Below are 24,941 nucleotides of genomic sequence, written 5' to 3'. Positions count from 1 at the left end.
ATAATTTTAAGAACCCAAGAATCACAGGGTCCACACTTGCCATACGCTGCATCTTCTGTTCATGCATCTTCCTTTATGCAATTCAACACAAAAAGAAAGCTCCCTCACTCCTCGCAAGCTAACTTGATGACTTATAGCAGCTGTTGCTCCAGTGCCCTGCATGTGCTCATACAGGAAAGATCATTTTATGGTGGGCCTTCCCATTCTGGATTCACATGGAAGAAGTAATTCCCAATCGTTGTATTAAAATAGAAAACCAAACAAACAAACACCATAGTGAAGGGGTGTGAGATCTTAAACAAGATCCCACGTGAAAAATTTATAAAACTCAAGTTGAACGCTAAAGCCTAAAAACCACAAGGAAAACTCCACTCCCACCAATGCACACAGAAAGACCCACTTATAATGCCGTCACTGTGGAACAAGGAACAGATTACCACCAGGTTTCTCTTCAAAGGAAAAGAAGAACAGTTTCTCATACCCATGATTTTAGTGTGAATGATTTAAATGGAAATTCAGTGGTTCTAAGAGAAAGTCCTAGAAGCTTACTGAATAGTCCCTGAGCAGCTATAGTGTGTGTTTTTCAAGAAAGGAAACGATCTTTACAGTCTGAAGTTCATGGTACAAAGAGAAACAGAAATCTTTGCTCTGATTCCTTCCTGAAATATTCTGTCTTCATTGGGTGGGCTAGTCCAGTGGGGAGAAAGAAGATATTTGGAGGGTACACGGTGTAATCTCCTCTGAAAGTTCTGGAACATTGGTGACTGTCTAGTAGCTGTAATACATCTTACAAATGACAGAAATTCCCAAATTGTTGCCTTTTTCCTTATCGGAGATAGCTTATTTCCTTCTTGCAAACTTTGCATTATCTTATTAACTTTGAGGCTTAAACGTAAAATCACAAACTATAGAAATCAGGGAGGAGGCTCTGACTTCAGTATGCCATTTCCGGGGTCATCACCCAGGAAATAACAGGTAGAAAGCTAAGACACCTCTGCTTCCTCTGCCTTTATTCTCTCGCCTTCTCTCCTTCCTCTACTGAGGGTTTCTTTCAAAAGGAGAAGAGGCTCAAGTCTCTGTTAGATTCCTGAAATTGAATTTGGCTTGCTCAGAACTTCGATGAATGCTTTTCTATTTCAAGAAATGATTGTTTTAATTTTTTCACCAGATCTTTAGGTGAATTTTAAACATCTGTAGACTACATGAAATTCATTTAAATGTCTCTGCCAGCTTGCATTAATACTATTCTGTTTTTAAAAATTTTGTACTTCTATGTAAGAAATGTCTTTATTTATTTATTTTTTTCCTGTGCCATTTTTTGAAGCTTCTTGATGATTTGTGTGCAAATACTCCGTTATTCAATTTTGGGTAGTACAGGGTATCTTATTCTGACATTCAGTTCTCATTTGTAAACTACATTAATATGAGAAAATGTTGGTCTTCCATTTTCACTTTCCTCCTTCGAGTCCTGGACTTCTGGCTCCAGTTATGTGCTGAGTACCTCCCTTGTCTCTTCTATCATCCGAACCCAGATAGCCTCAACATCCCTCTCTTCCTCTCTTCCTTTGCCCTAGTTCCCTAGACATTGAACCTGGACATGCTTTTATGTTTTAGCTCATGCTAACTCTCATCCAGTATCTCCTAGGAGTACTTTCCATAAATTTTCCCATTTTAAAAATATTCTTATCACATATATTTGCTAGGACATGGGTTTGGTACTTAAAATAAAGCCTCAAAATAAGAGTGGCGTAAACACAGTGTAAAGCTTAGTTTTTCCCTCCAGACAGCTCTGCGAGGTAGTTAGGGATGTACCATGACCAGACATTGTTACAGTGAGGAAAGTGTCACAAGTGAGGCACTTTCCATCTTGTATATCCTCATTGCAGAGTCTCTGTCCACCTTGTAATTAATGACTCACCTCCGCAGATTCAACCCTGTTCACAAAGAGGAAGAGACAACTGCTTTTCTTTCTCTCAGAGTGTAATGTAGAACTGACTTAGAAATCCTTCTCACAACTCATCCTTAATGAAACAGTCTTTGGGAAGACCGCTCCTAACAACAGGAGGCAGAGTTGTGTTAAGCTTTCTTGTTCTTTAGAGGAATGGCAGACGTGAGGAGGTGGGGATAGAATCACTATCCACAGGGAGCTAGTTTGTCACCTCTTCATTATTCTAATTTTACTGTCTTCACCCTTTGGTGGGTTTTTATTGCTCATTACTGAGATCACATCTAGAGACTTTTCACTTATGTTTGTGTGTGTTTGCTGTTAATCGACCCATTTCTTCTTTTAAGGAAAAACTCATTTAACATTAAAATTTGTCAAGCTTTGCCAGTGGTCTAAAGCGTACAATCTCTAAGACTCCTTAAGGACTATTATCTTACTCTCTCTAATCTCAGCCCTTTTAAAATGTTTATTCTTTCATTGATGCATTTATTTATTAGCAAGCGTGTGTTGCATGCCTTATTCGTATCACTCACACCGCCACTAATTTTCCTGAGAATTCCTTGGGCTGTAGGTAGAAAGCATAGTTGGGGGCTCACATACCTTATTGTAACCACTCCCTTTCGGTGCTTGGCATGCTTGAGAGATTAAATACATTTTAAGAGCTTCTTCAGACAGTTGGAGTGGTTAATTTGCCTTACAGAGTTCAATGGTACTTATCTGACACATTCAAGCTTTCATATTTTTCTAGGCTAAAAATTTTATATTTCATATTTTTCTATTTTTACAACAGCTATTTGTTGTAAAAATACCTCGTGAAGGAGCTGTTGTTACATTTAGTGTCTCATGGAAATTGTAAAACACTAAAATACTAGCTTAGACCAAATCTTATCCTGTGCCTAGTTGATTATTTGTTCCAAAACAGCTTATTTCAATTTCTAATGCTACAACTTGATGTGTGAGTACTTTTATAGCAAGACACACCTTTGACTGAGATTGTCTTTTGAAATTTCCGTCTACAATTCTAGATGCTGTGCGATAGAAACTTGTATAACCAACCTGTCATAATTTACTAGGAAAGCAATAAAATGTGTTTACTATTTTGCTAACCCTAGAGGCAAAAATTACCCTAAGTCTTATTTACTCATGATTTACATATTTATTAAATGAGATTCAGACCTTCACTGCCAAAAAAACAAAACAAAAACAAAAACAAAAAAACAAACACACACACACACACACACACACACACACACACACACACAAAAAAAAAAAAAAACAACCAGGAAACCAGTCCTGTGAAAGAAGAGCACCAAAGGGAAAGATAAACACTCAGAATAAATGCTTTTAGCAATGTTATTGCATTCAGCTGTGAAGTGGCTGCTTTTGTTTCATTTCTAGCCAGTGAGTCAGATCTCTATAACGGCAAATGGCCATTTAGTTCTCTAACTATAACCTTGGTTGAAAAGAGGAACAGTGGCAGAAAGAAAAGAGCTTCAAACTTGTGATATCCATAGAAGTTCTTTACGTGTGTGTTTTTTACATTGGCCTTCTGCTTATGACTTGATTTAAAATAAAACAGTTTGAAGTCACTGGATGAAGGCTGGAGAGATGGATCAGCGGTTAAGGGCACTGTCTGCTCTTTCAGAAGTCCTGAGATTAATTCCCAGCAAACACATGTTGGCTCATAATCATCCATTCTGGGATCTGATGCTCTCTTCCAGCATGCAGATGTACATGCAGATAGAGCACTCATATACAAAAAAAAAATACATATTTTTAAAAAAGTCACTGGACAGGATGATAGTCAAGATCTCCAGTAGATCACAATTCTGAAGATGCTTGTTTCTAAGGTGATGGATTTCTGCTGATACATTCACATGTTGATTCTTCTTTTTTTATGGAAAATGAAATCGATCTTGCTGAGGTCACTTGCTCTTTGGCCTTTTGTATCTCTTATCTACCAAAGTATGATCAAGTTTGGAAGTAAATGTAATTTCTGCAGAGCCCAATGAGAGGGGGTTAGACCTTGTGTGGTATCTATATCATGAAAATTATTCATTACATATTAAAGTTCAGGAAAAGCATATTAGAATTCCATCTTAGCCACACTTCTATTGCTGTGAAGAGACACCGTCACCCAGGCAACTTATGAAAAAGAGCATTTAATTGGTGGCTTGCTCGCAGTTTCAGATGGTGAGTGCAGGGTTCTCTGCAAACACCATGGCCAGCAGAGCTTGTGTCAGACAAGAAGGAAGTCCTGTTCAGCACGACTCAGTAACTGGTGTTGGTTCAAACATCGAGTCAGGCACCCAATTGTTTATTTTGGGCTTAAGACTATCACAATTTGGAAAAAAAAGTTTCATGGTGATAATTAACCAAATGCCATGGGTATAACAAAGTTTAAGGGATGGTTACACTGAAACACTCTTTGTAGAGTATATACGGCCTCTTCCTTAAAGATGGGTTCTGTAGATGAACTACAGGTTACATCTTAAGGGTCGAGCTGAGGATCTAATCTGGTCTCGGTCATACAGATAGTGTAAAGGTTACAGGCTACTAACCACCCCAACCCCAGCCTTCTGAGCATAAGAGGGGCTATACCACTCTCTCTCTCTCTCTCTCTCTCTCTCTGAAGAGACAGCCTGTGTGTTTAACATTCCTGGTTTCCCTAGTGCTTATCTTTGAGCACAAGGACCTTATGCCTCCTACAGGTGAGTCCATGATCATCATCGTAAGGAGCATGTTAGCAGGCAGGTAGGCATGACATTGAAGCAGCAGCTTAGAGTTTGCACCCTTATCCAAAACTTGGAGGAAGAAACAGAGAGAGTGGTATGGCCGGGCTTGGGTTTTTGAGACTTCAAAGCCCATCCACAATCTCACATCTCCTCCAAAATGGCCATGCCACCTAATCATTCAACAGTTTCAACAACTAGGAACAGTCATACAGATATATGAACCTATGGGGTCATTTTCATTCAAATAACAATAAACACTTATATTTATTTCATTTTATAAGTGTTTAACATATATTACAATTATAGTTTAGAATATTACTTATGTTTATTTTATTTTACATTTATCTTGAAGTATTTAACATATATTACACTTATAATTTAGTGTATATTAGCCTAGTAATTTTTATTATTTGTAAAAATAAAATTATGTAAGAATTTTTTCTAGTTTTCTTTCTGTTGCTATGACAAACGACATGACCTGAAATAATTTAAAAGTAAAAACAGTTTACTTTGCTTATAGGTGACATTTTATTATTGAAGGAAGTCAGCACAGGAATTCTAATAGGAATTTGAAGCAGAAAGCACGGAGGAGGAAGCACGCTCATTGGCTTTCTCTTCAGCATATGTTTAGATAGCCTGGGATCACCTGCCTGGGGATAGTGCCACCAACAGTGAGCTGGCCTTTTCCATATTGATTAGCAATCAAGGCAGTCCCTCATAGACAAATTCACAGGGCAATCTGATCGGGGCCATCTCTCAACTGAGAGTTTCCTTTTGGATGACGCAAGGTTATTTTATAGTAGGTCAAAGCTACAAGGTAGGGATATCCCACCTTTCTTGAAACTCTTTTGGGAATATTAGTACTTTTGCACAAAAATGTTTAATAATAAAGGATGAGTAGAGATACCTTCACTCTTAACTTTCACTGTTTGTATTTATCATGTTATCTGCAGATCTGAATCTTGATATATGAAGAATCGAAATAATGGGTGTAAAACTATTTTCAAAGTCCATTGAAGAAGTATTTTTGGATGTAGCATTAGTCAAAAAAGAAGTCAAGAGGGAAAAATAATTGTTTATTCTTATTTCATGTTTTTGTCCAGTCATAGACAAAAGTAGGAGAAAATTTATAACATTAAATTTAATTCTGGAAAGAATGTTAAGTTATAGAGATTTTAATTACCATTTGAAGACACAAATTCAATGCATGGTTATATTTAACTGAATTAGTAGTGGATTCCTGTTTTTATTTTCTTGTGGATCTTTGCCAATGACCACATGCAAATGGTTAAAAAAAGAAAGTGGGTTATAGAAGTTTTTTTTTTCTTTCTTTATTTTGGATTTTTAGTGATGTGTACAGATAGTATATAAATGTTTAGGTTTACAAATTTTTATCTTCTTAATACTTTCCAGATGACTATTTTACAATTTATTTTTCTCTTTCTCTCCTCACTTCCTTAATTTTGGCCTATAAATATGAGACTCAAGAAGGGAAACTGTTCCTGAGTAAGTGGAACAATAATAAACCATATGAGAAGTTAGATATAGGAACAAGGCTAAAAATGCCCTCTTTCAATTTGTAAGCTTCTCACAACTGATAAAGTATGCAGTCAGATAGCTGTAAGTCTGAAAATTACCTCATGAATCTTGACATTCAGCAAATTATTTATTGCATTTCTACCAACACCTATGAAATATTGTGCTAGAGATAAGACAAATGAGTCACCATTCATGCCCTTAAATGGCTTAAAAAAAAAAAACAACTTAAAACTTGAATGAGAAAAAAGGTAGTCACTGAGAAGAAATTTATAATATTCTACCTAGTCTGAAAGAGATGTGGAAGGATTCTGGGAAAGGGTGTTCAAGTTGACCCAGAATAGATGAATAGATGGTAGCAAGAGGTGAGAGAAAACAGGGTAAAGAGCCTCAGCATGACAGCAAGTAAAAAGCCATTGCTTGGGTATAACATTAGAGTTTTAGCATTGATGCAAACTGGATTTGATTGAAAAGCAAGGAGAAATGTAGAATGGAGTTAATTTCTGCAGGGCATCTTTTACCAAATAAAGTGGCTTGAGTTTGATTCTGTAGTGATAGGAAGCCAGGAAATGATCAATCATAGGGTGATCATGAACAGACTTACTTTAAAACCATTCTGCCCAATATGTAGGTAAAGAATGAATCTTCAGGAAGCAAGCATGCATATAAGAATATAATTTAGGAAATTGAAGTGGTTTGGGAAGGGTGAGTGGCACACTGAAGGGACATAAATTATTGCTTTGAGTGGCTAAAGTAAACACTGGCACATCACATGCCTACTGCTTTCCACACTATTTGCGTAAGGTGCTTAAATCAAGAGCCAGGGGTCATTATTTTGAAGAGGAATCCAATGCATGTAGTTTGTTTTCATAATTGGAAAGAAGATGGTTTGATTCCTTATCTGTGGTTTCCATATCTGTGCTTGGCACTTAGAAACTATGCCTCAGTTTTGGCTACCTTTCTGGCTGCTGTGGACGAATACCTGATAGAAATAACAATTTAGAAGAGGCAAGACTTATTTGGGGTCACCAGTTAGAGGAATGCCGTTTATCACAGCAAGAAACACAGGGAAGCTGGGGCCATCAGAGGTAGTGGGAGCTTGATGACACAGCTTCTTATATGTTAATTTAAAAAAAGAAAGGTAGATGGAACAGGTTCCAGACCATAATCTTAAAACCCACTCCTAGTGGTTTGCTCCCTCTACCTTGGTTCCACCTCCTACATGTTCCAAAGCCAGAGATCCACCTATAGCCAGAAACCAAAGGTTCAAAGGCACAAGCCTATAGAAGACATTGCATATCCAACTGAAAATGAAATACATGAGATCATGTCCTCAACATGTGATGTATATCTACGACTTCTCAAAAATATAGCAATGGCAACATTTTCTTACATGGTCTATCTGGGAATGTAAGTAAAAACCGTTTGCTATTGTGTCTATGAGATGAGTTTTTTTTCTCAACTTGCCTTTGATCAGTGCTGATGCAGTAATTATTCTCTAGACTGTGTGGCTGATAATTTTCAATATATCTAGTGTTGGTAGTTTGGTCCCTTTGGATTGTCAACATACGGTATCGCCATTAACTCACAGGTTCTAATTTTCTCAAGAAAGCTAGGAAAATCATTAGTTCAACCCTGCTTTAAAAAGCATAGCCAAAATATACACACATGGTATGTACTCAGTTATAAGTGGATATTAGACATATAGTATAAGATAATCATACTAAAATTTGTGCACCTAAGGAAGCTAATTAAGAAAGAGGACCCTGGGTAAGATGCTCAATCTTCATTCAGAAAGGCAAACGAGATGGACAAAGGCAACCGAGGAAGAAAACAGGGAATAGGACAGGAGCCTATCACAGAGCGCCTTTACCCAGCAGGATATCAAAACATATGCTGAGATTCATAGCCAAACTTTAGACAGAGAGCAGGGAATCTTATGAAGAAGGGGGAGAAAGACCTGGAGGGAACAGGAGCTCCACAAAGAGAGCAACAGAACCAAAAAATCTGGGCACAGGGGTCTTTTCTGAGACTCATACTACACACAAGGATCATGTATGGAGATAACTTAGAACCCATGCACAGAAGTATCCCATGGCAGCTCAGGGTCCAAGAGGGTTCCCCAATAATAGAACCAGGGACCATCTCTGAAATGAACTCATGGGTTGGCTCTTTGATCACCTCCACCTGAGGTGGGGGCAGCCTTACCGCTCCACAGAGGAAGACAAAGAAGCCAGTCCTGATGAGACCTGATAGACTATGGTCAGATGGAAAGGGAGCAGGACCTCCCTTATCATTAGACTGGGGGAGGGGTATAGGAGAAGAAAAGGGAAGGGATGGGAGAAAGGGCTACAGCTGGTATATAAAGTGAATGAATTATAATTAATGAAAATAAAATTAAATTAAAAATATTGAAATTTAATTTTTACCTTAATTATTCTTTTTTCTAGTTCTTCAAAGTGAATTTCTTCTCTCTTTTCCATTTTCAGGACAGAAAGTTTTACAGCTTCAACCTTCACCTGTCTTTGCATAACAGCATATTTTCATCAGAAATTTGTAAGTATCTTTTTATTTTTCTGTACTTAAGTAATTAGAAACTGATTGGGGGAATAAATAGCTCCTCTGTTTGGCCAAATACAGTTATACAATATGAATGGGCATGAAAATTTAAAAGATCTATCACTCTTCAAAAATAGCAACAACAAGTTTGGTTTGAAAGAAACCAAACCCCAATCAAAAATTCCTTACCACATGGATGTACAGCCAGTAAATATTGCATTTTTTCTTTGGCCAATTCATCTTTTCTGATGCCATCTTCACTGTGTTTTTCTCCAATGTGTATCTGTGTCTATACATTTTATGAGACTGGTATGTTGCCTAATGCTTTAATGAGGTACCTCACATCCTCATATTTTAGAAAGTTTATAACACAAGTAAGAAGAAAGAGAAAAAGTCAAAAGTTTAAGGTAAACATCCATTTTGACAGATGTATTACCACGTAAATTTAGAGGAACCTGCGATAAAAAAAAAAAACAACAACAACAAACAAAAACATGCCCTAAAAATGTTATCTGCAGTGATAGCATTTTAACCCCTTATTACTTGATAGAAAACTGTGAGTTTAATAAGGCTTGTTTTACTTAGCACAAAAGCCAGCCATGGGTGAATATATACTAAGCTCAAGAGCACAGTTCCAGGGACCATGATGTAAAGATAGATCAAGAATCAAAGCCACTAGATAGATTCCTCACTGCCTGGGAAATCTGTACAGTAGATTCTGGACTTTACAGCTGTAAATATTTGTGTTTGAGGGTTGTTGATCACTGCTTAAGATCTTTTTCATGATCCAGGTAAATTCTCAAATCACTGTTACTTAGTAGTTAATATTCATTTTATCTTGGGTAATCTGTGGTTGCTATAATGGACTTTACATTTGCAGAGTAGCTAATAAAGCCAGTTAACTGGAATGTGACATACTTTAACTTGCCTCATCAGATAAGTTCTAGCAAATTGTTCAGTTAAGAGGTATATTCAACTCTTAAATACCCTGTAGTGATGTGATCTGTTGCCTAGCTGTGTGACATTACTTTTTGCTTGTAATCCATCCACTTATTAATTTTCTAATTTTGGAAAAATTACCTGAATCCTCTGATGATGATTCATTTTGACAGTACAAGGCAGGCTACAATGTTTCCTCCACAGCTAGTAACAGGAACTAAGTGAAATGATGAAACCATACTACATAGAAATGAAATAAGTCTACATTATATCACATTTCCCCATCTTTTCTGTGTCATTTTGTAAACTTTGTGCTTTTATCCAATGATACTTCCTTAGTAGACTTATATAAACTGTTTTATGAGTTAAGTCAGGTTCTGTGGACTTGGTGTGAAAATGTTTTGGGGTGGATTTTTGGCTGCACTTCTGTTGTTTCAGCAACTGTCTTAGATCCTTGACTGGCAAGTGATCCATGGGCCAGACTTTGAGAAAGATGACTTTTCCTTTAATCATAATTCTCAAACTATTCGGTCATTTATATTAAAGAAAATGTGGTTTGGGTTTTAACAGATGGGTGTTCCTAGATATCTTCTTTCTGAAATTCTGATTTAGCAGATTGAGTAGGCTTTTAGAGTTTCAAAGCACTGTCTCTGATTTCTGTATTTTGAACTACAGTCTCCCTGTGTCCTCAGTGTTAAGCTAGGGAGCTGTGTGTGTGCCTGGCCTGTGCGGATGAGGATATATACTTATGTTTGGCAAGTCCAGATCAGGTGGAAGGAATGAAAAACTTGTGTTGAGATGTCTAATAGAAGCCATGTGTGAGAATCAACTGGCTGGGATTCAGGGTGGTTTTCAAAGATTAAGGAGCCTGTAGGTGTTGGACGTAGGTCGTCTGCATATAATTGAGTAGCTTGGTGTTCTTGTGGGATTCCTACTAGTGGGAGCAGGGCTGTCTCTGACTCTTGCCTGTTTGTAGGACCCTATTCCTCCTTCTGGGTTGCCTTGGCGAGCCTTGATGTGACTGGATGTGCCTGATCTTACTGTAGCTTGTTATGCTGTGTTTGCTTCATGTCTGAGGGGAGGCTAGGGGTGGGGAGAGTGGATCTGGGGGCAAGAGAAGGTGGAACAAGGGAGACTAGGGGAGGAGAAGGAGGGAAACTGCAGTTGGGAAGTAATACATGAGAGAATAATTTCTTTTTTAAATCTAGGTTTGAAACCCATTAAATGACAGACTTTCTTTACCACAGGAGAAGACAGAGATTAAATATCATATTTTACTCCCAACTCCCGCTCTCCCCCATCATACGAGGCCGACTCTGCCTGTGCCTCTGCCATTTTAGGAACCAGTAACACCGGTCAAAACAGTCTCTCTAGTGGTGAACTGGGCTTCTGAGCAGTCTAGCAGTAAGTAGGTAGAAAGACCTCTCTGACTCACCTGCCCATCTGCATTTGGAAAGCCAGTGTCTTCCTTACCAAACCTCACTTAGCAGCGAGAAGGCTTCCAAGGCACAGGAGAGGCAGGCTGTTAGTCCCATGCCCACCTCCACTGCTAACCACCTCCTCCTCCCCATTCCGTCGCCTTGTACCCTGTACCCCTTCTCAAAGTCGGCACCCGTGCTCCACGCTAAGAAAGAAAACTTGGAAAGAAGACAAAGTTTCAAAAGGGAGGTGAATATCTCTCAGATGAGAGGAAGCTGCCAGCTAACCTGTCCTGGGCTTCCTCAACATAAATGGTTTGTCTACATGAGTTAAGACCCCACATGCATTTGTCACACTTAGTCTTCTCAACTTGGGGTGGCTTGGTTTTGTGAACTCCAAGGAAATGGAAGCAGCTTAGACACTTTTTGGGCTTGCCCAAGGTTTTATGTAAAAAGCAGGAGCCAGAAGATCAGATGACAACCCATTGCAAAGCCTATGTGCCTCATGCTTCGTCGCTGGCTGACTCCTTTTAGCTCTGCCACATGTAATTCTGTGAAAACAGGTCAAATTGTAAATGCAAATAAGTTGAAATTTTATGAATTGTTAAGTGGGACACATGAGCAACCTTGTAAATTAGTCACATCTCTCACTTAGACGATTGCAATGTTCTCTAAACTCATATCCTACATGTGTGCAGAGGGCAGAGGCCAACCTTGGCTGTTGATCCTTGGCAACTGTCCACATTTTCTTTTGAGGCAGGGTCTCTCACTGTCTTGGAACTCAACAGCAAATACCAGGGATCACCTTCATATCTACCTCACCAGCTCTGGGATGGCAAATGTGTGCCACCATGCCTGGACTTTTTCTTTCTTTTCATATGGGTTTTAGAGATTCAACCCATGTTCTCTTGTTGAGACAGAGTGCTGAGGTCAGGCTAGCAAGGAGTTAAATGGTAAGTTATCTCTTCAGCCCTTGAAAACTTATTTCTTTATAAGTGTTTGTGTGTGAGAGCATGTGTGTGCATTGTATGTATGCATGTGTTTATGTGAGTGTGTTCATGTATATCAGAGGTTGGTGTTAGGTGTCTGATTTCTACTGCTCTCCATTTTGAAACACAGAGTCTCTTTTTTAATATTGATGTCATCTACTCAAGAAGGTGTGGCTGGCCAGTTCCAACTTCAGGAACCCCACCTCTCTCTTCCTCCAGCAGCGGGGTTACAGACTCAAACCCACCTTATGTGCAGGTTCCGAGGAACTCTCGTCTTTGTGCTGATGCAGCAGTCCTTTTACTGGCTAAGTCATCTTCCCAGGCCCTTGGCTCATTTCTGAATCCATGATTCGTCTTTCCAGTCTGTGCCATTTGTTGCAGCCATCGTGACCTTTCTGAAATGCAGTTTGACTGTCCACTGTTTCTTAAAATCCTTCCGTGACTTCCTGTTGCTATTGGTACACACCTACGCCGTAACAAATCCGAGTGGTGTGGCTCCTACCACGTTGCCCCTTCTTGAGCTGTCTGCTGCCATCTTTCCTGGACATTGGTTACATTTTTTATATGTGTGTATTTTATGTGTATGAGTGTTTTGCCCACATACATATGTGCTCGCCATGTGCATTCCTTAGTGGGTCAGAAGATAAGGGTGATTGTGAAACACCATGTAGGTGCTGGGAACCAAATTTAAGTCTTCTGTAAGAAGTTCAGCACAAATCTGAGCCATTCTTCTTACAGGCACAGAGTGTGCCATGTTGTTCTCTTCTTGTGAAGTTGCTTTTTTTTTTTTTACCTCAGCAAGTAATGTTTTTATTCTTTCATTTCAGACTATTGATGAGTCTGATGGGTTTTTTTCTTTTTTGTTATAATCATTTATTACAATTTATTCAATTTGTATCCTGGCTGTGGCCCCCTCCCTCATCTCTTCCCATTCCCACTCTCCCTCCCTCTTTTCTCCCTATGCCTTTCCCCTAATCCACTGATAAAGGAGGTCCTCCTCCCCTTCTATTTGACCCTAGCCTGTCAGGACTCATCAGGACTGGTTGCATTGTCTTCCTCTGTGGCCTGGCAAGGCTGCTTTCTCCCCAACCCTTGCCACCCAGAGGAGGTGATCAGAGAGCCAGCCACTGAGTTCATGCCAGAGAAAATCCCTACTCCCCTTACTAGGGACCCTAGTTGGAAAATGAGCTGCTGATTGTCTACATCTGAGCTGGGATTTTAGACCTTCTCCATGCATTGTCCTTGGTTGGGTATCATTCTCTCCAGGGTTCAGTTTTTATGGCTTTGTTAGTCTCTTTCTGGAGCTCTTGTACCCTCCAGGTCTTTCTATCTCCCCCTTCTTTCATGAGATTCCCCGCACTCTGTCCAAGGTTTGGCTTTGACAAACCAAGTAATCCAATTAAAAAATGGGATACAGAGCTAAACAGAAAATTCTCAATAGAGGAATATTGAATGGCAGAGAAACACTTAAGGAAATGCTCAACATCCTTAGTCATCAGGAAAGGCAAATCAAAACAATCCTGAGATTTCACCTTACACCCATCAGAATGACTAAGATCAAAAACGCAAGTGACAACACATGCTGGAGAGGATGGAGAAAGGGGAACCCTCCTCCATTGCTGGTGGGAATGTAAACTGGTACAACCACTTTGGAAATCAATCTGACGCTTTCTCAGAAAGGAATAGTGCTTCCTCAAGATCCAGCTATACCACTCCTAGGCATATATCCAAATTATACTCAAGTACACAACAAGGACATTTGTTCAACCATGTTTTTAGCAGCTTTATTCATAATAGCCAGAAGCTGGAAACAACCTAGATGTCCCTCAATGGAGGAATGGATACAGAAATTGTAGTACATTTACACGATGGAATACTACTCAGCTATTAAAAACAAGGAAATCATGAAATTTGCAGGCAAATGGTGGGAGTCTGACATCAATGCAGAGGTCTTATGCTGTAAGTTTTCCTGAGAAAACTCATTAATCATATAAGGTCTGTGCTGGTGGTTGATTGTGATTACTTTCTATAAAAGCAGTTCTACAACTTTCTATCATGCACATAGTTGACATTCAACAGATATTTTCTAAATGAATAAGTGAATAGCTAACTTATATTTGGTTATTTGTATGGAACATTATTCTTCAGAATTTCAAAACAAACAAACAAACAAACAAACAAAAGAACTGTCTTTTACTTTGGTAACACAAAATGAGTTTCAGCCATCTAGATTACTGTCTTTAACACGCAAGTAATGTGCAATTTCCCTTGTGTTATATTGAAATGATATTTCAATCTCCGAACTCAATGTGCTCAATAAAACTAATTCACACCACATAGGGGTAATTGCCAAACTGACTTTTGCTTTAACAAAAAACCTAATTGAACTAAAACAATTAAATCTTGGTAACAGCAACTATAAAACAATACATCACAATTAAGTGTACCAACAATGGATGGAAATGTAGCATAATTAATTTATAGATGTCACATCTTTATTGTACTTGCCAATTAAAGGAAGCTTTTTTATTCCATCTCCTCTGAAAATAGTTCTGAACATTCAGGATTGAGATATTCAGATTCTCTAGACCCAATGGAAAATGCAGACATTGAGATAGAGATGTTAGAGATAGATATAAGTAGCTAGAGATAGAAATACAGATTAATACATGGGAAGGGACTTACTAGAGAAAACCGTGGAGGTTAACTCCACCTTTAGTGGGCCTGTAAACTGAGATCCTGGTCATGCTACATGGCTTAGCCCAAGTCCCCAAATCTCAAATTCATGAAAGCTAATGGTGCAATTGTCAGTTGGAAGCTCAAGGCCTGAAAACCCAGGAGGTGCTGGTTGGAGTTCTTAATTCTAAAGGTGGTGAACAGAAGAGATGTGATGCATAAATGAGGGAAAGTAAGAATATATCTGTTCCAGGAGACCGAGCATTGCATTTACCTTTCCTCAGCTTGTTGTCATTGAGTTCATGATGGTTTGGATGGTACTCATTCATACGAGTGTATTTTTCCCTTCCTAGTCTACTCGCACACTTCAGGGAACACTTTCATAGACGTACCTACAATTAATCCTTTATCAAGTATATTAGCTAAGTTGTTTGGAGGGTCAGAACTAAAAAAAATGCATTAGTTGGGTTATGTTATAGGGCTAACAGTGTCTCCTGCAAGCTGGGAAAGCAGAGGACATAGTAGCTTCTTAGGCTGAGAATCTGGATGACTGAGGAATCTAAAGCCAGTAAATGATGACAGCATGAAGGGTCTTCAGTCAGTCACTGGTTGATTCCAAAGAAGGACAAAGAAGCTGGAACCTGATGTCAGTAGAGGATGACAGCATCAGTGTTCTGAAAACCCATTCAGGAGGAAGAAACAAAGGCGGGCATACTTTTTACTGGTATCTTTGTATCTGGGCTGGTTTGTTTTTTTGGAAGGTGCTGTCTGCATTGAGAGAGGAATTTTTTCAAAGTTATTTTTTGAGAACATTCTCATAGACATGTAGCAGATATATAAGTGGTTGTAAGTCCAGATAACTTGTCAGTCAAAACTAACTATCACATAAGATTTCTAGGCATTCTTAAAACTAGTCAGCTTATACTGGAAATTATACGTAACAAATGACATTTTGTTTTTTTACTTGAGGAACTATTATTTTTAAACATGCAACTACAGGCAGTATAAAATAAGATAAAACTTGGCTAGGGCCTTGCGAAGGATGCCTTAAGAGGAAGTTGGCTCTCTGTGCCCAAAATTGATTCCTATATAAACAACTGGTTGGACTGTAGAAGAGTACAGAGGAAGATATCCACATATATATCCTGATGTAACAAGTCTAACAAAAATTTGTTTTCCAATTTAGTTCAGTTTTTAATTTACTATAAAGAGAATTTTCCTTAGTTCTGAAATTGAACTAGTAGGTCTCCACGGCTGAATATCCGCATTGCTACATGTTGTTAAAACCACCAGTTATAAGCTGCCGTGTGAGTGACTCATCCTTTTAGAGGTGGAAACAAATTAATCAGTGCATTCTGGGGAAAGGTGTAGCAGAGAGTGCAAATTGTAGTGAGAAAGACTTATTGAGTTCAGTTTTGTTCTAATTCAATTCTCAAACTTGTTAACTTCAATTACCTACAGAGCTAAGAGTACATAGATACCAGACAATCTAAATCAAAAGCTCTGGGGAATACTTGGGACTCTATGTTGATAACAGCTGTCATGAGGGCTACAAACAAATTCGGCAAATGCTGCCTCATTCTTCTTCTGGCATAAGATTAATCCTCAGCAAATGGTTTTTTCTTTCTTTCTCTCTTCCTTCCTTCCTTCCTTCCTTCCTTCCTTCCTTCCTTCCTTCCTTTCTTTCTTTCTTTCTTTCTTTCTTTCTTTCTTTCTTTTTCTTTCTTTCTGTCTGTCTTTACTCTGGTTCGTTCCTTCCTCTTGTATTCCCCGTGGCTCTCCCATTAAGATTTCAAAAAGATCTCAGGAAGCGCTAACCTGCTTTAAATTCAGTTTGTCAGGCCTCCAGGCTGGTGCAGGTGGGGTGTAATTTTTCTGAGTCCCTGTTTTGTCATCTCCTTTCTACAGTTTAATCAAGTGCAAAGGTGAGAACGTAGTTCTTGGCGGAACAGCGCAAAAGAAAGAATAGGAATTAATTTACACCGCCTGGCATCAGGAGGTAAAATGTTGATGTTAGCAAAGCTATAAAAAAAGTCCCTAAAGCCTGTAAAGTTTGACGTGATGCCTCTTAGGGACAACAGATGGAACAGAGTGGCTGGTCATTCAGCAGCTATCAACCAAAAAGGATATTTAGGCTGAGGTGAGTGTAGCTGAGAAAAGGCTATCAGATCTCAGTTATAGGTTTCAAAAGGAAATCTCAGGACTCTACAGAGTGTTTTGTGTTTGGTTTGCCTCTTTGTAGAGAAATGACTCGAGGGACTGACTAATAGCCTTCAGGCCCCAGCTGTCAGGTACTGTAAGAGCATCAAACTGTGATTTCCTTTATTACGTTATTTGTGTCTTTTCTCGTTTTCAAGAAAAGTCTTTTTGTAAGATGTAAATTATTTTAATGTTCTAATTGAAAACTATATGAAGTACATCAATAATAACTCTAAGATAATATTTGAAAAAAGCTTAAGGTTATTATAAATAAAAGTTTATGATTGATCTCACACTGTTTTTAACAAATGAGTTCTGTTACCTATTGTGAATGGAAAATAAGGTGGAAGGTAAAATGAATCACCTAGAAATTATGCAATGATTAAATTATAGAGAAGTTTGTACCATAAATTATAGGAATTTTCTATTTATTCTGTGAAAGAAATTTTAATGAATATGGATATGTGTATTCCCATAATAAACTGTATAATAGTTAATAAGTAGCATAAAGATATCATATTCAAAATCATACATTATTTTTTTAAGTCCTATGATTTACATTTTTAAGAGTAAATCAAGCTTTAAGATTCAATTCAAATCAAATTTTGAACCAGATGAGTGGCTTAAGCAGTATTTTGAGGATTAAATATTGTGTAGAACAGGGCTTCAAAGATGCCTTAGTGGTTAAGAGTATTTTCTGTTCTTGCAGAGGACCTGACTTCAGTTCCCAGCATCCGCACTAGGCAGTTTGCAACTCCTTGCAATTCTAGCTCCAGGATTCTAACAGCTTCTTTTGGCTTCCATGACCATAGCCATGCACACATACGGACACACACACACAGACACACACACACAAAATGAAATGAAATAAAATATAAATACTATGGAGAATATTTGGGTTGTGGACAATTTTGATTGAGGAGATTCATGCATGTAAGAGCATGTGACAAATGGCTGTTCTCAGTAAATTTTAGGTGGCTTATTTCTAAATTAAGATACTTCTATTTTATTTTAATCTCACCCAAATTTATAAAGGTCAGTGGAGAGTGGATAGAACCTACTGAAATGACTAAAAACCATGTTTTGGAATCACATATAAGAAATTTAAATCCTAACATAGGCCACAATTCTTAATGTCTGGAAAACTCAGTTTTAGTCTTCTCATGAGTTCTCTTTCTTCCTCTCATGCACGCACACACACATATTTGTGGTAATGATTACATGAAATAATGCAATAAAGCAATATACAGTTTATAAATGTATATAAAGCAACTGACTTGAGAAGAGCTGCTAAATTTGTATGGCTGATAACAATTTAATTATTAACTGAGATTTCTTTACTCGTTAAATCTCCTTTAGTGTTTTGTATGGACACTGTTAGCTGGGAATGATAAGTCTAGAACAAAAGATCACCTAAGTTTCTAATGTTTGTCAGGTGGAAACAAAGAGCCACAGTCTTGAGAGCCAAAGTTATTTCTGACAACAGACTGGCTTTGACTTTCTGAGATGAGACTGGAGAACTGGGAACAAACCTTAGAGGAGGAAAAAGCAATCAGTGACATAGAGTTAGGTGTTATGTTTCTGGGAAGGGAAATGAATCACTTACTACGAGTGGGGGAATTCGTGACATGAGGAGAACTTGCTATGGGGCATTTGCTGAGGTCCCCAGGTCTACAACCCCCCTTGGTTGAACAGCAAAGAAACAGCAATGGAAATTTTAGTTTTAATCAGGTTAGCCAAGCCAAGAAGAAGAATTACAGCTTAATTCCCAGGGAAAACCTGAGCATGGTAAAGGAGTACTATGACCCTAAGAAGGCAGTGAAGTAATGAGGACCAGAAACCTCTGAGGTTAAATGGCATCTCAGAGTTTCCAGGCTCTCATAGGAGTGTGACAGAGACACCAAAATGATTCAAGCATCAAAAAGGTTTCAGGAATCAATAAAAGTGGTTTAAAAAAACCTTAGGCTCCAAATAGCCTAGGTGGACCAGAGGATGAAGCTATGCGTATTTCAACTCAATGTTAGGGTTATACTTGAAAGAACAACTATAGAGTGTGTGTGCAGAATAGAGTAAGTTGCACCCCACTGAGGGTTGGTGTGAACAAAGGGCACCATGAACCTGATGCCTTTTCCCTTTCTATACTCCAGGTTCTTTTCTAGGGAGAAAGAAAAGTGGAATTAGTAATGTGGGGTTGTGTCTTAATTTATTCACACCGTTGATAGGAAAAGCCAAATGCCACCTGACACAGAAGACATAAAGTTGAGGGAAATGAATTCATCAGGGACTTAAAGTGACAGCATGGGGATGGGAATGGGCACGGGAAGAACACTGTACATGTACAGGGCCACACACTGACCACACTTCAGAATCTAATGAATAGCAGAGTAACGGAATGCATTTATATATATATATATGCAGGTGCCATTGTAGAGGAATGGATGTGATTGATTTGCTTGAGCAATTATGCAAGCAGGCAGAGAATGGAAACCTGCTTTTGCAGGGTTTCCAAAAAGCTGCATTCAGTCCTTTTGATAAGGACATGTGTCTGACTCAGAAACTATCTATAGCAACGGTAGTAAGGGAGGAAACTTGTTGCTGGGCCACTTGCAAAATGTGATATCAGATATTCAGCCTTAAATTTTGGCCTAGTGCCACAATTAATGTCTGATGTCAGTTTAAAGTGGGTTGTTTTGTTTTGCTTTTGTTTTTGTTTGCTTGCTTGCTTGGTTGGTTTTGTTTCATTGTGTTTTGAGCTAAGTTTGTACTGTGTTGCCCTGGATGTTCTGGAACTTACTATATGGAACAGGAAAGAGTCAAACTTGCTGCGATCCTGCTGCATGTGCCTCCTGGGTTATGGGACTATGACATGCACTACTGTACCTAGTGGAGAAGAGTTTATAACTAGATGATAGCCAACGCCTTTAAGGTTGAACAAAAGCCTCCACCTGACAAAGAAAGGACTCAGCATTTTGAGATGACAATCAAAAACCATGAAATTTACTACACATCCTCTTGTCCAGCTCATAATGGCAACTTAGGGACCTATGTGATGCAGATATAGAACTCATTATCTCCTGACACTAGTCAATCCTTGTGATGAGAATGATACTTGGCAGGGGTTGGAGGTATCACTTTTTCATTTGTGTTTTAAATAGGGATCTTTTGGAGAGATCATTAGGTTTCTTCTTCACACTGGCTCTCTTCCAGGCCCAGTCATCTCTCAGTCTTTATATGAGGCTGAATTCTCACTACCTGTCTTCTTCAAGCTCTTAAGCCTGACTATCCCAAGTCACATGATTTTTTAGGTTGCTATTGCTGTCTAGGACTCCTAGTCACAGGAGTATCCTGTTGAGGCCTAAGCTGTGGTGTAAAACTACTAGGAGAAATATGTTAACCTGATTCATGCCTTGAGTATCTGTAAGACAAGAAATCCCCCAATGCTTTTCGCTTAAAGGAGAAACTCTTGGTATAATGGTTTACAAGTTTGCAAAAGCATTTACATGGGGTCAATGGCCAGGTCATCCAGTGCTAAGGTAAATGCGGGCTGTGTGCCCCGTGGCTCTATCCTTTGTTAGAAATGTTTTGGCTAGAAAAAAAGAAACTCTCCATGAAGATCCAGTATGTATAATCGAAATATTACTACTGCACTCACCCAGCTCTTCAAAAGAAATTTGTTATGTTGCCAAGAGCAATGAGAAATGGGTGAACAAACATTCATGGTGAAACCACGAACATCACAGTATCTGGCAAAGGTGGATGGAAAAATAAAGAGAGAAAGAGAGAGAGAGCTATCACTCCTCCTGGGAAGAGAATTTGTCAAAATGCTCAGATGTGATTTCATTCTCTATCTAGGATCCAAGTAGATATGCCAAGCTAACGTAGTACTTGAACTTCAGTGACCCAGGGCAAGTGGGTACTGGATGCTTTTGAGAGCACACCCAAGGGCTCTGAGGAACTATTCCAAGACTCTACACTAATTTCACTCTCAGTGTGTCTACTGGAATATAGTACAAGGTCAGAAAAGGCATGTTGTTTTTTTCCACTAGAATTCCAAGAGCAATTTTTAACCATCATAGGCAACCTAGAGACTGGCAGTATGAGATGAAGTGGTCAGTGACTCTGTAGGTACTTAATGGGGTAGGCAATATGCACAGATTATCCAGTTTTGGTCTTGGAAGAATTCCTTTCAACACAGACCAGTTTTTGGTAATATTAATATTTCTAAATTGAGTATGTTGGCTCCACACCTTAAAGAAGAATGATATATTTTATCTTATTTACTTTTTTATTGCTGTGATGAAGCACATGGCCAACACAACTTATAAAAGAAAGCATTTAATTGGTCTTATGATTCTAGAGGTTTCGAGTCCATGATGGCAAGTAATGGACATGGCCATCAGGAACTGCTGAGAGCTCACATCTTGGTCTCAAAACAGAAAGCAGAGCGTGCACACTGAGTGTGCACTGAGTGTGTCTGCAGCAAGCATTTTGAGTTTCAAAACCCAACTCCACTGGACAACCTCTTCCAACAAGGCCACACCTCCTAATCCTTCTCAAACAGTTCTACCAACTAGGGACCAAGTGTTCAAACATAAGAACATATGGGGGCCATTATTGTTCAAACCATCACAGATGTTGAACTTGTATTCATCTTGTGGTTGTTGAGGATGTCAGTAATCTATTCCTCAACAGTGTCAGGAATGGCATGGCATATGGGTTAACAAGTGACTTTCAAGTATTTAATAATAAATATAATATAATAAAATAAATAAAAACATAATTACATATATATATAATTTTTGTAAGCACTGGCTTATAGGGAATGTGTGTAGTGGCATTGCTGCTTCTGGATCTCAAGTAGCCCAGCGTAGGTAAAAGCAACTGTGACCAAGAAACTGTTGAAACATGTGGCAAATCCATCATATTAGTAAGAGGAATAGTAAAATATTTATAAATTGTTGATTGGATGGAGTCAGAATTTCTAATTTTTGGGTTGTTAGAGGTTTGGGCCTTTATGGAATGGGACCATATGTTAAGATACAGAAAAGCCCACTGTAGAACGTCATACCACATCCCATTCCCCAAGATTTAAGAACAGGCCAAATAAGTCCACTTGCGCTAAAATGAAGAATCTGTCAGGATAATTGCTCCTTCAGTGATCAGCTGTTATATAATAAGTTTTTATCCCACAAGACACTATTTTAAATTAAACGAGCTATATTAATTATGTTAACATGGGGTGAGGGTGGGAAAATTGGGATTTCTCATTCTGTCAGATAAATTGTGCCTAAGATTTTATTTAATTTCCATTGTTCAGAATGTTTATGCCTACCATGTGATATTTTAAGGCAGTGTGTGCTATATTATCATAGAGAGTTTGGGTAAGATGGTAGTTCTGATGACTAAGACAATATTAAGTTGTTCTCTATTTTTGTGCTTACTTATTTACCTAAATCTACAGGAAGTAATATGTTCAAATTTAGTAAGCACGTCAGATTTACCTGCTAGTGGCCAATTTTTTTGTTTGTTTATTTCAAGGTCAGGTTTTCCTATGTAGCCCTGGCTGTCCTGTAACTCGCTTTGTAGACCAGGCTGCCTCAAATTCAGAGATCTAGCTGCCTCTGCTTCCTGAGCGTTGGGATTAAAGGCATACACACCACAACCTGGCTAAACAGTTATTATTTTTTTTATTTTATGTGTATATATGTCTAGTTTGAGTATATTGGATCTCCTGGAACAGGAATTACATACAGTTTCAAGCTTCCGTGTAGATGATGGGAATTAAATAGGGACCTCTGGAACAGCAGCCAGTGCTCTTAACTGCTGAGCCATCTCTCCAGGCCCCCTTAGAACTCTTTAAAGCCACGTTGATTTACCACTTGATACATTTCAACAAACAACACTGTAAACGCTAAACCTATATTGGAGAGGCACAAAAGTAGATCAGAGTCCTTTTACGTTTGACTTACAAATTCTTTCAGTTAAGTTTTAGATTTCCAGCTAGGTCAATTTGTGCAGTTTTGTTCCAGTTTGTCTTGGTGGTTTCTCTCTCTGTATTTGGATTTTTAATCTTTATCTTTTTCAAAAAAGTTTTTTGTGGAGGTTGTGAGCAAAGGATATATTTGGCAGAGGTGGTGGGGAGGGTCCCCTTCACATTTTTCATGTATGTAAGTTTTTTCCTGAGGTGTCAGTATCTTCTAGATTATAACGTTTACAGGAAATAGCTGTAATCACGGCACTAGTTGACTTGTGCGTTTGACGACAATGGGTTTGGATTAACATCTGCACCGGGTGCCACAAGGATGTCAAGGGTGTGCCCTGCAGGACGCGCTGGATGTTTTCCTTCAACCCCGTGGATGTGGACCTTTGTGGCAACAGAAGCACAGTCCATGGTGTGCAGGGAAAAGGTGCTAGATCTGCATCTCAGACTTAATAAGCCGTCTCCAGCAACAGCCCTACATTTTCTATTACATGGGCAAACTCTCCTCTGTTTTCTTTTGCACGCCCTTTTTTAATGAAAACAAACAAACAAACAAACAAGCAAAACAAAACAAAACAAACAAACAAAAAACCAAACAAACAAAAACCAAAACTCTGTGGGAAAATTTTGAGTTTCTATCCAGGCAATGTTTCAGACTTGAACTTCTGTGTCTACATAACCATCTGTAGCACAGACTTTTGGTGCAGCTGTGGTGAAATGTTCAGGAACTTGTTGGCCTGCATTCTAAGTGTCTACCTCTTCTTCCAGGGAGTCCTCATTGTTTTTCTGGAATAGAAGTCCATGTCCAGCAAAGTCATCTGTCTGTTGCTTGCATGGGGTCTTGGGCTTGTGATTGCAAAATTGGTTTTTTTTTTTTGGGTGTGCTTTTAGGCAACACTGCTGAGTCCAGGACATGTTGGCAGTGGGTTTTGCATCCCAAGATTGGTTGAGTGCCAAATACTCTTTCCTCTCCCTACCCCCTTTTTGTTTTCATCAGCACCTGGGCCACAAGCCACCATGGATGGGAACCCTGATGCCCTTGTGGGTCAAAAGAACACAAGCGACAGCAGCAAGGGAGGCAACAGCCCGGGAGCCCAGCAAGGTCACTACCCTGCATGAACAACTACTGGAATGCCACACTTAATTCTCTGCAGGATGGTGGGCTCCTTCCTTTTCATAGACCATATGAAGGGTTGGCCCTTGGCCTGTCCCTTGTATGTACAACTACAAACAATATATCTATATTGTAACCTTGAGCAACCCATGGCAGTTATGAGGGATAGACACAGTGACCAGAGAACCTGAAGCTTAGTATGCATGGCTGAAGTTCTACTTGGTCAAGGCACTGCCCTTCTCACTGCCCTTAGAAGAAGAAGCTTCTGGACCACCTATCAAAGAAACTTAACCAGATACCACGTGACATCAGGGTATGATTAACAATATTCATCTTGGAGACACGGGTTTAAAAGTACAGAAAGAGACAGTGATGGTTGGCAGAGACAACACGCTGTCATATGGTCAACAGCTCAGAGTTCTCAGAAATAAGAGGTTCTGTTTCAGCTTTTGACATTTCTCAGAACCAGTTAGCTAACAGCAATTACTTTATACTGTCTAGATATTCTTCAGATATCGATGTTTGGAAGGCTATGTAGTTTGTAACGCCAGTAGTTCATATTCCTTCCTATCCACCCTATTGGTGAGGCAGAGAACCCCTTTCTGGAGACCTGGCAGTAGTCTCTGGACATATGAGATCCACATAAGTTTGGGATCACACATGGCCACAGTACAAGACCGAGAACACTGCAGGTCATTCAAAGACTTGGTGAATGACCAAGAACTGTGAACAGTAATGAGAGGATGCTGTCCATGTGTTTGCAAAAAGGATAGTGTTTGCCTTGTGCTAACTAGGAGCTAAAGTCTGTTTCCTAGGGATAAGCAGGAATGGTGCCTGCTCCCTGCAGCAAG

General features: G+C 39.0%; 1 protein-coding gene across 4 annotated transcripts in view; it reads left to right on the top strand.

Moving 5' to 3' along the window:
- The window catches only part of Pkib (cAMP-dependent protein kinase inhibitor beta), an 84,562-nt gene that overhangs the window by 34,706 nt on the left and 24,915 nt on the right, over positions 1-24,941 (top strand). For 3 of the 4 annotated variants that reach the window (XM_055599211.1, XM_055599212.1, XM_055599213.1), the window contains 2 exons: positions 8,706-8,772; positions 23,974-24,078. In XM_055599211.1, the coding sequence (XP_055455186.1) occupies positions 23,994-24,078 (85 nt within the window). In that variant the 5' untranslated portion in view covers positions 8,706-8,772; positions 23,974-23,993. The remainder of the gene's footprint in view (positions 1-8,705; positions 8,773-23,973; positions 24,079-24,941) is intronic. The other variant, XM_055599214.1, reaches the window with a different exon arrangement.

Source organism: Psammomys obesus, unplaced genomic scaffold (genome assembly GCF_907164565.1).
Source record: "Psammomys obesus unplaced genomic scaffold, mPsaObe1.curated_primary_1811, whole genome shotgun sequence".
Lineage (NCBI taxonomy): Eukaryota > Metazoa > Chordata > Mammalia > Rodentia > Muridae > Psammomys > Psammomys obesus.
Note: the sequence above shows the minus strand (reverse complement) of the source record. Positions and strands in the feature narration are given on the sequence as shown.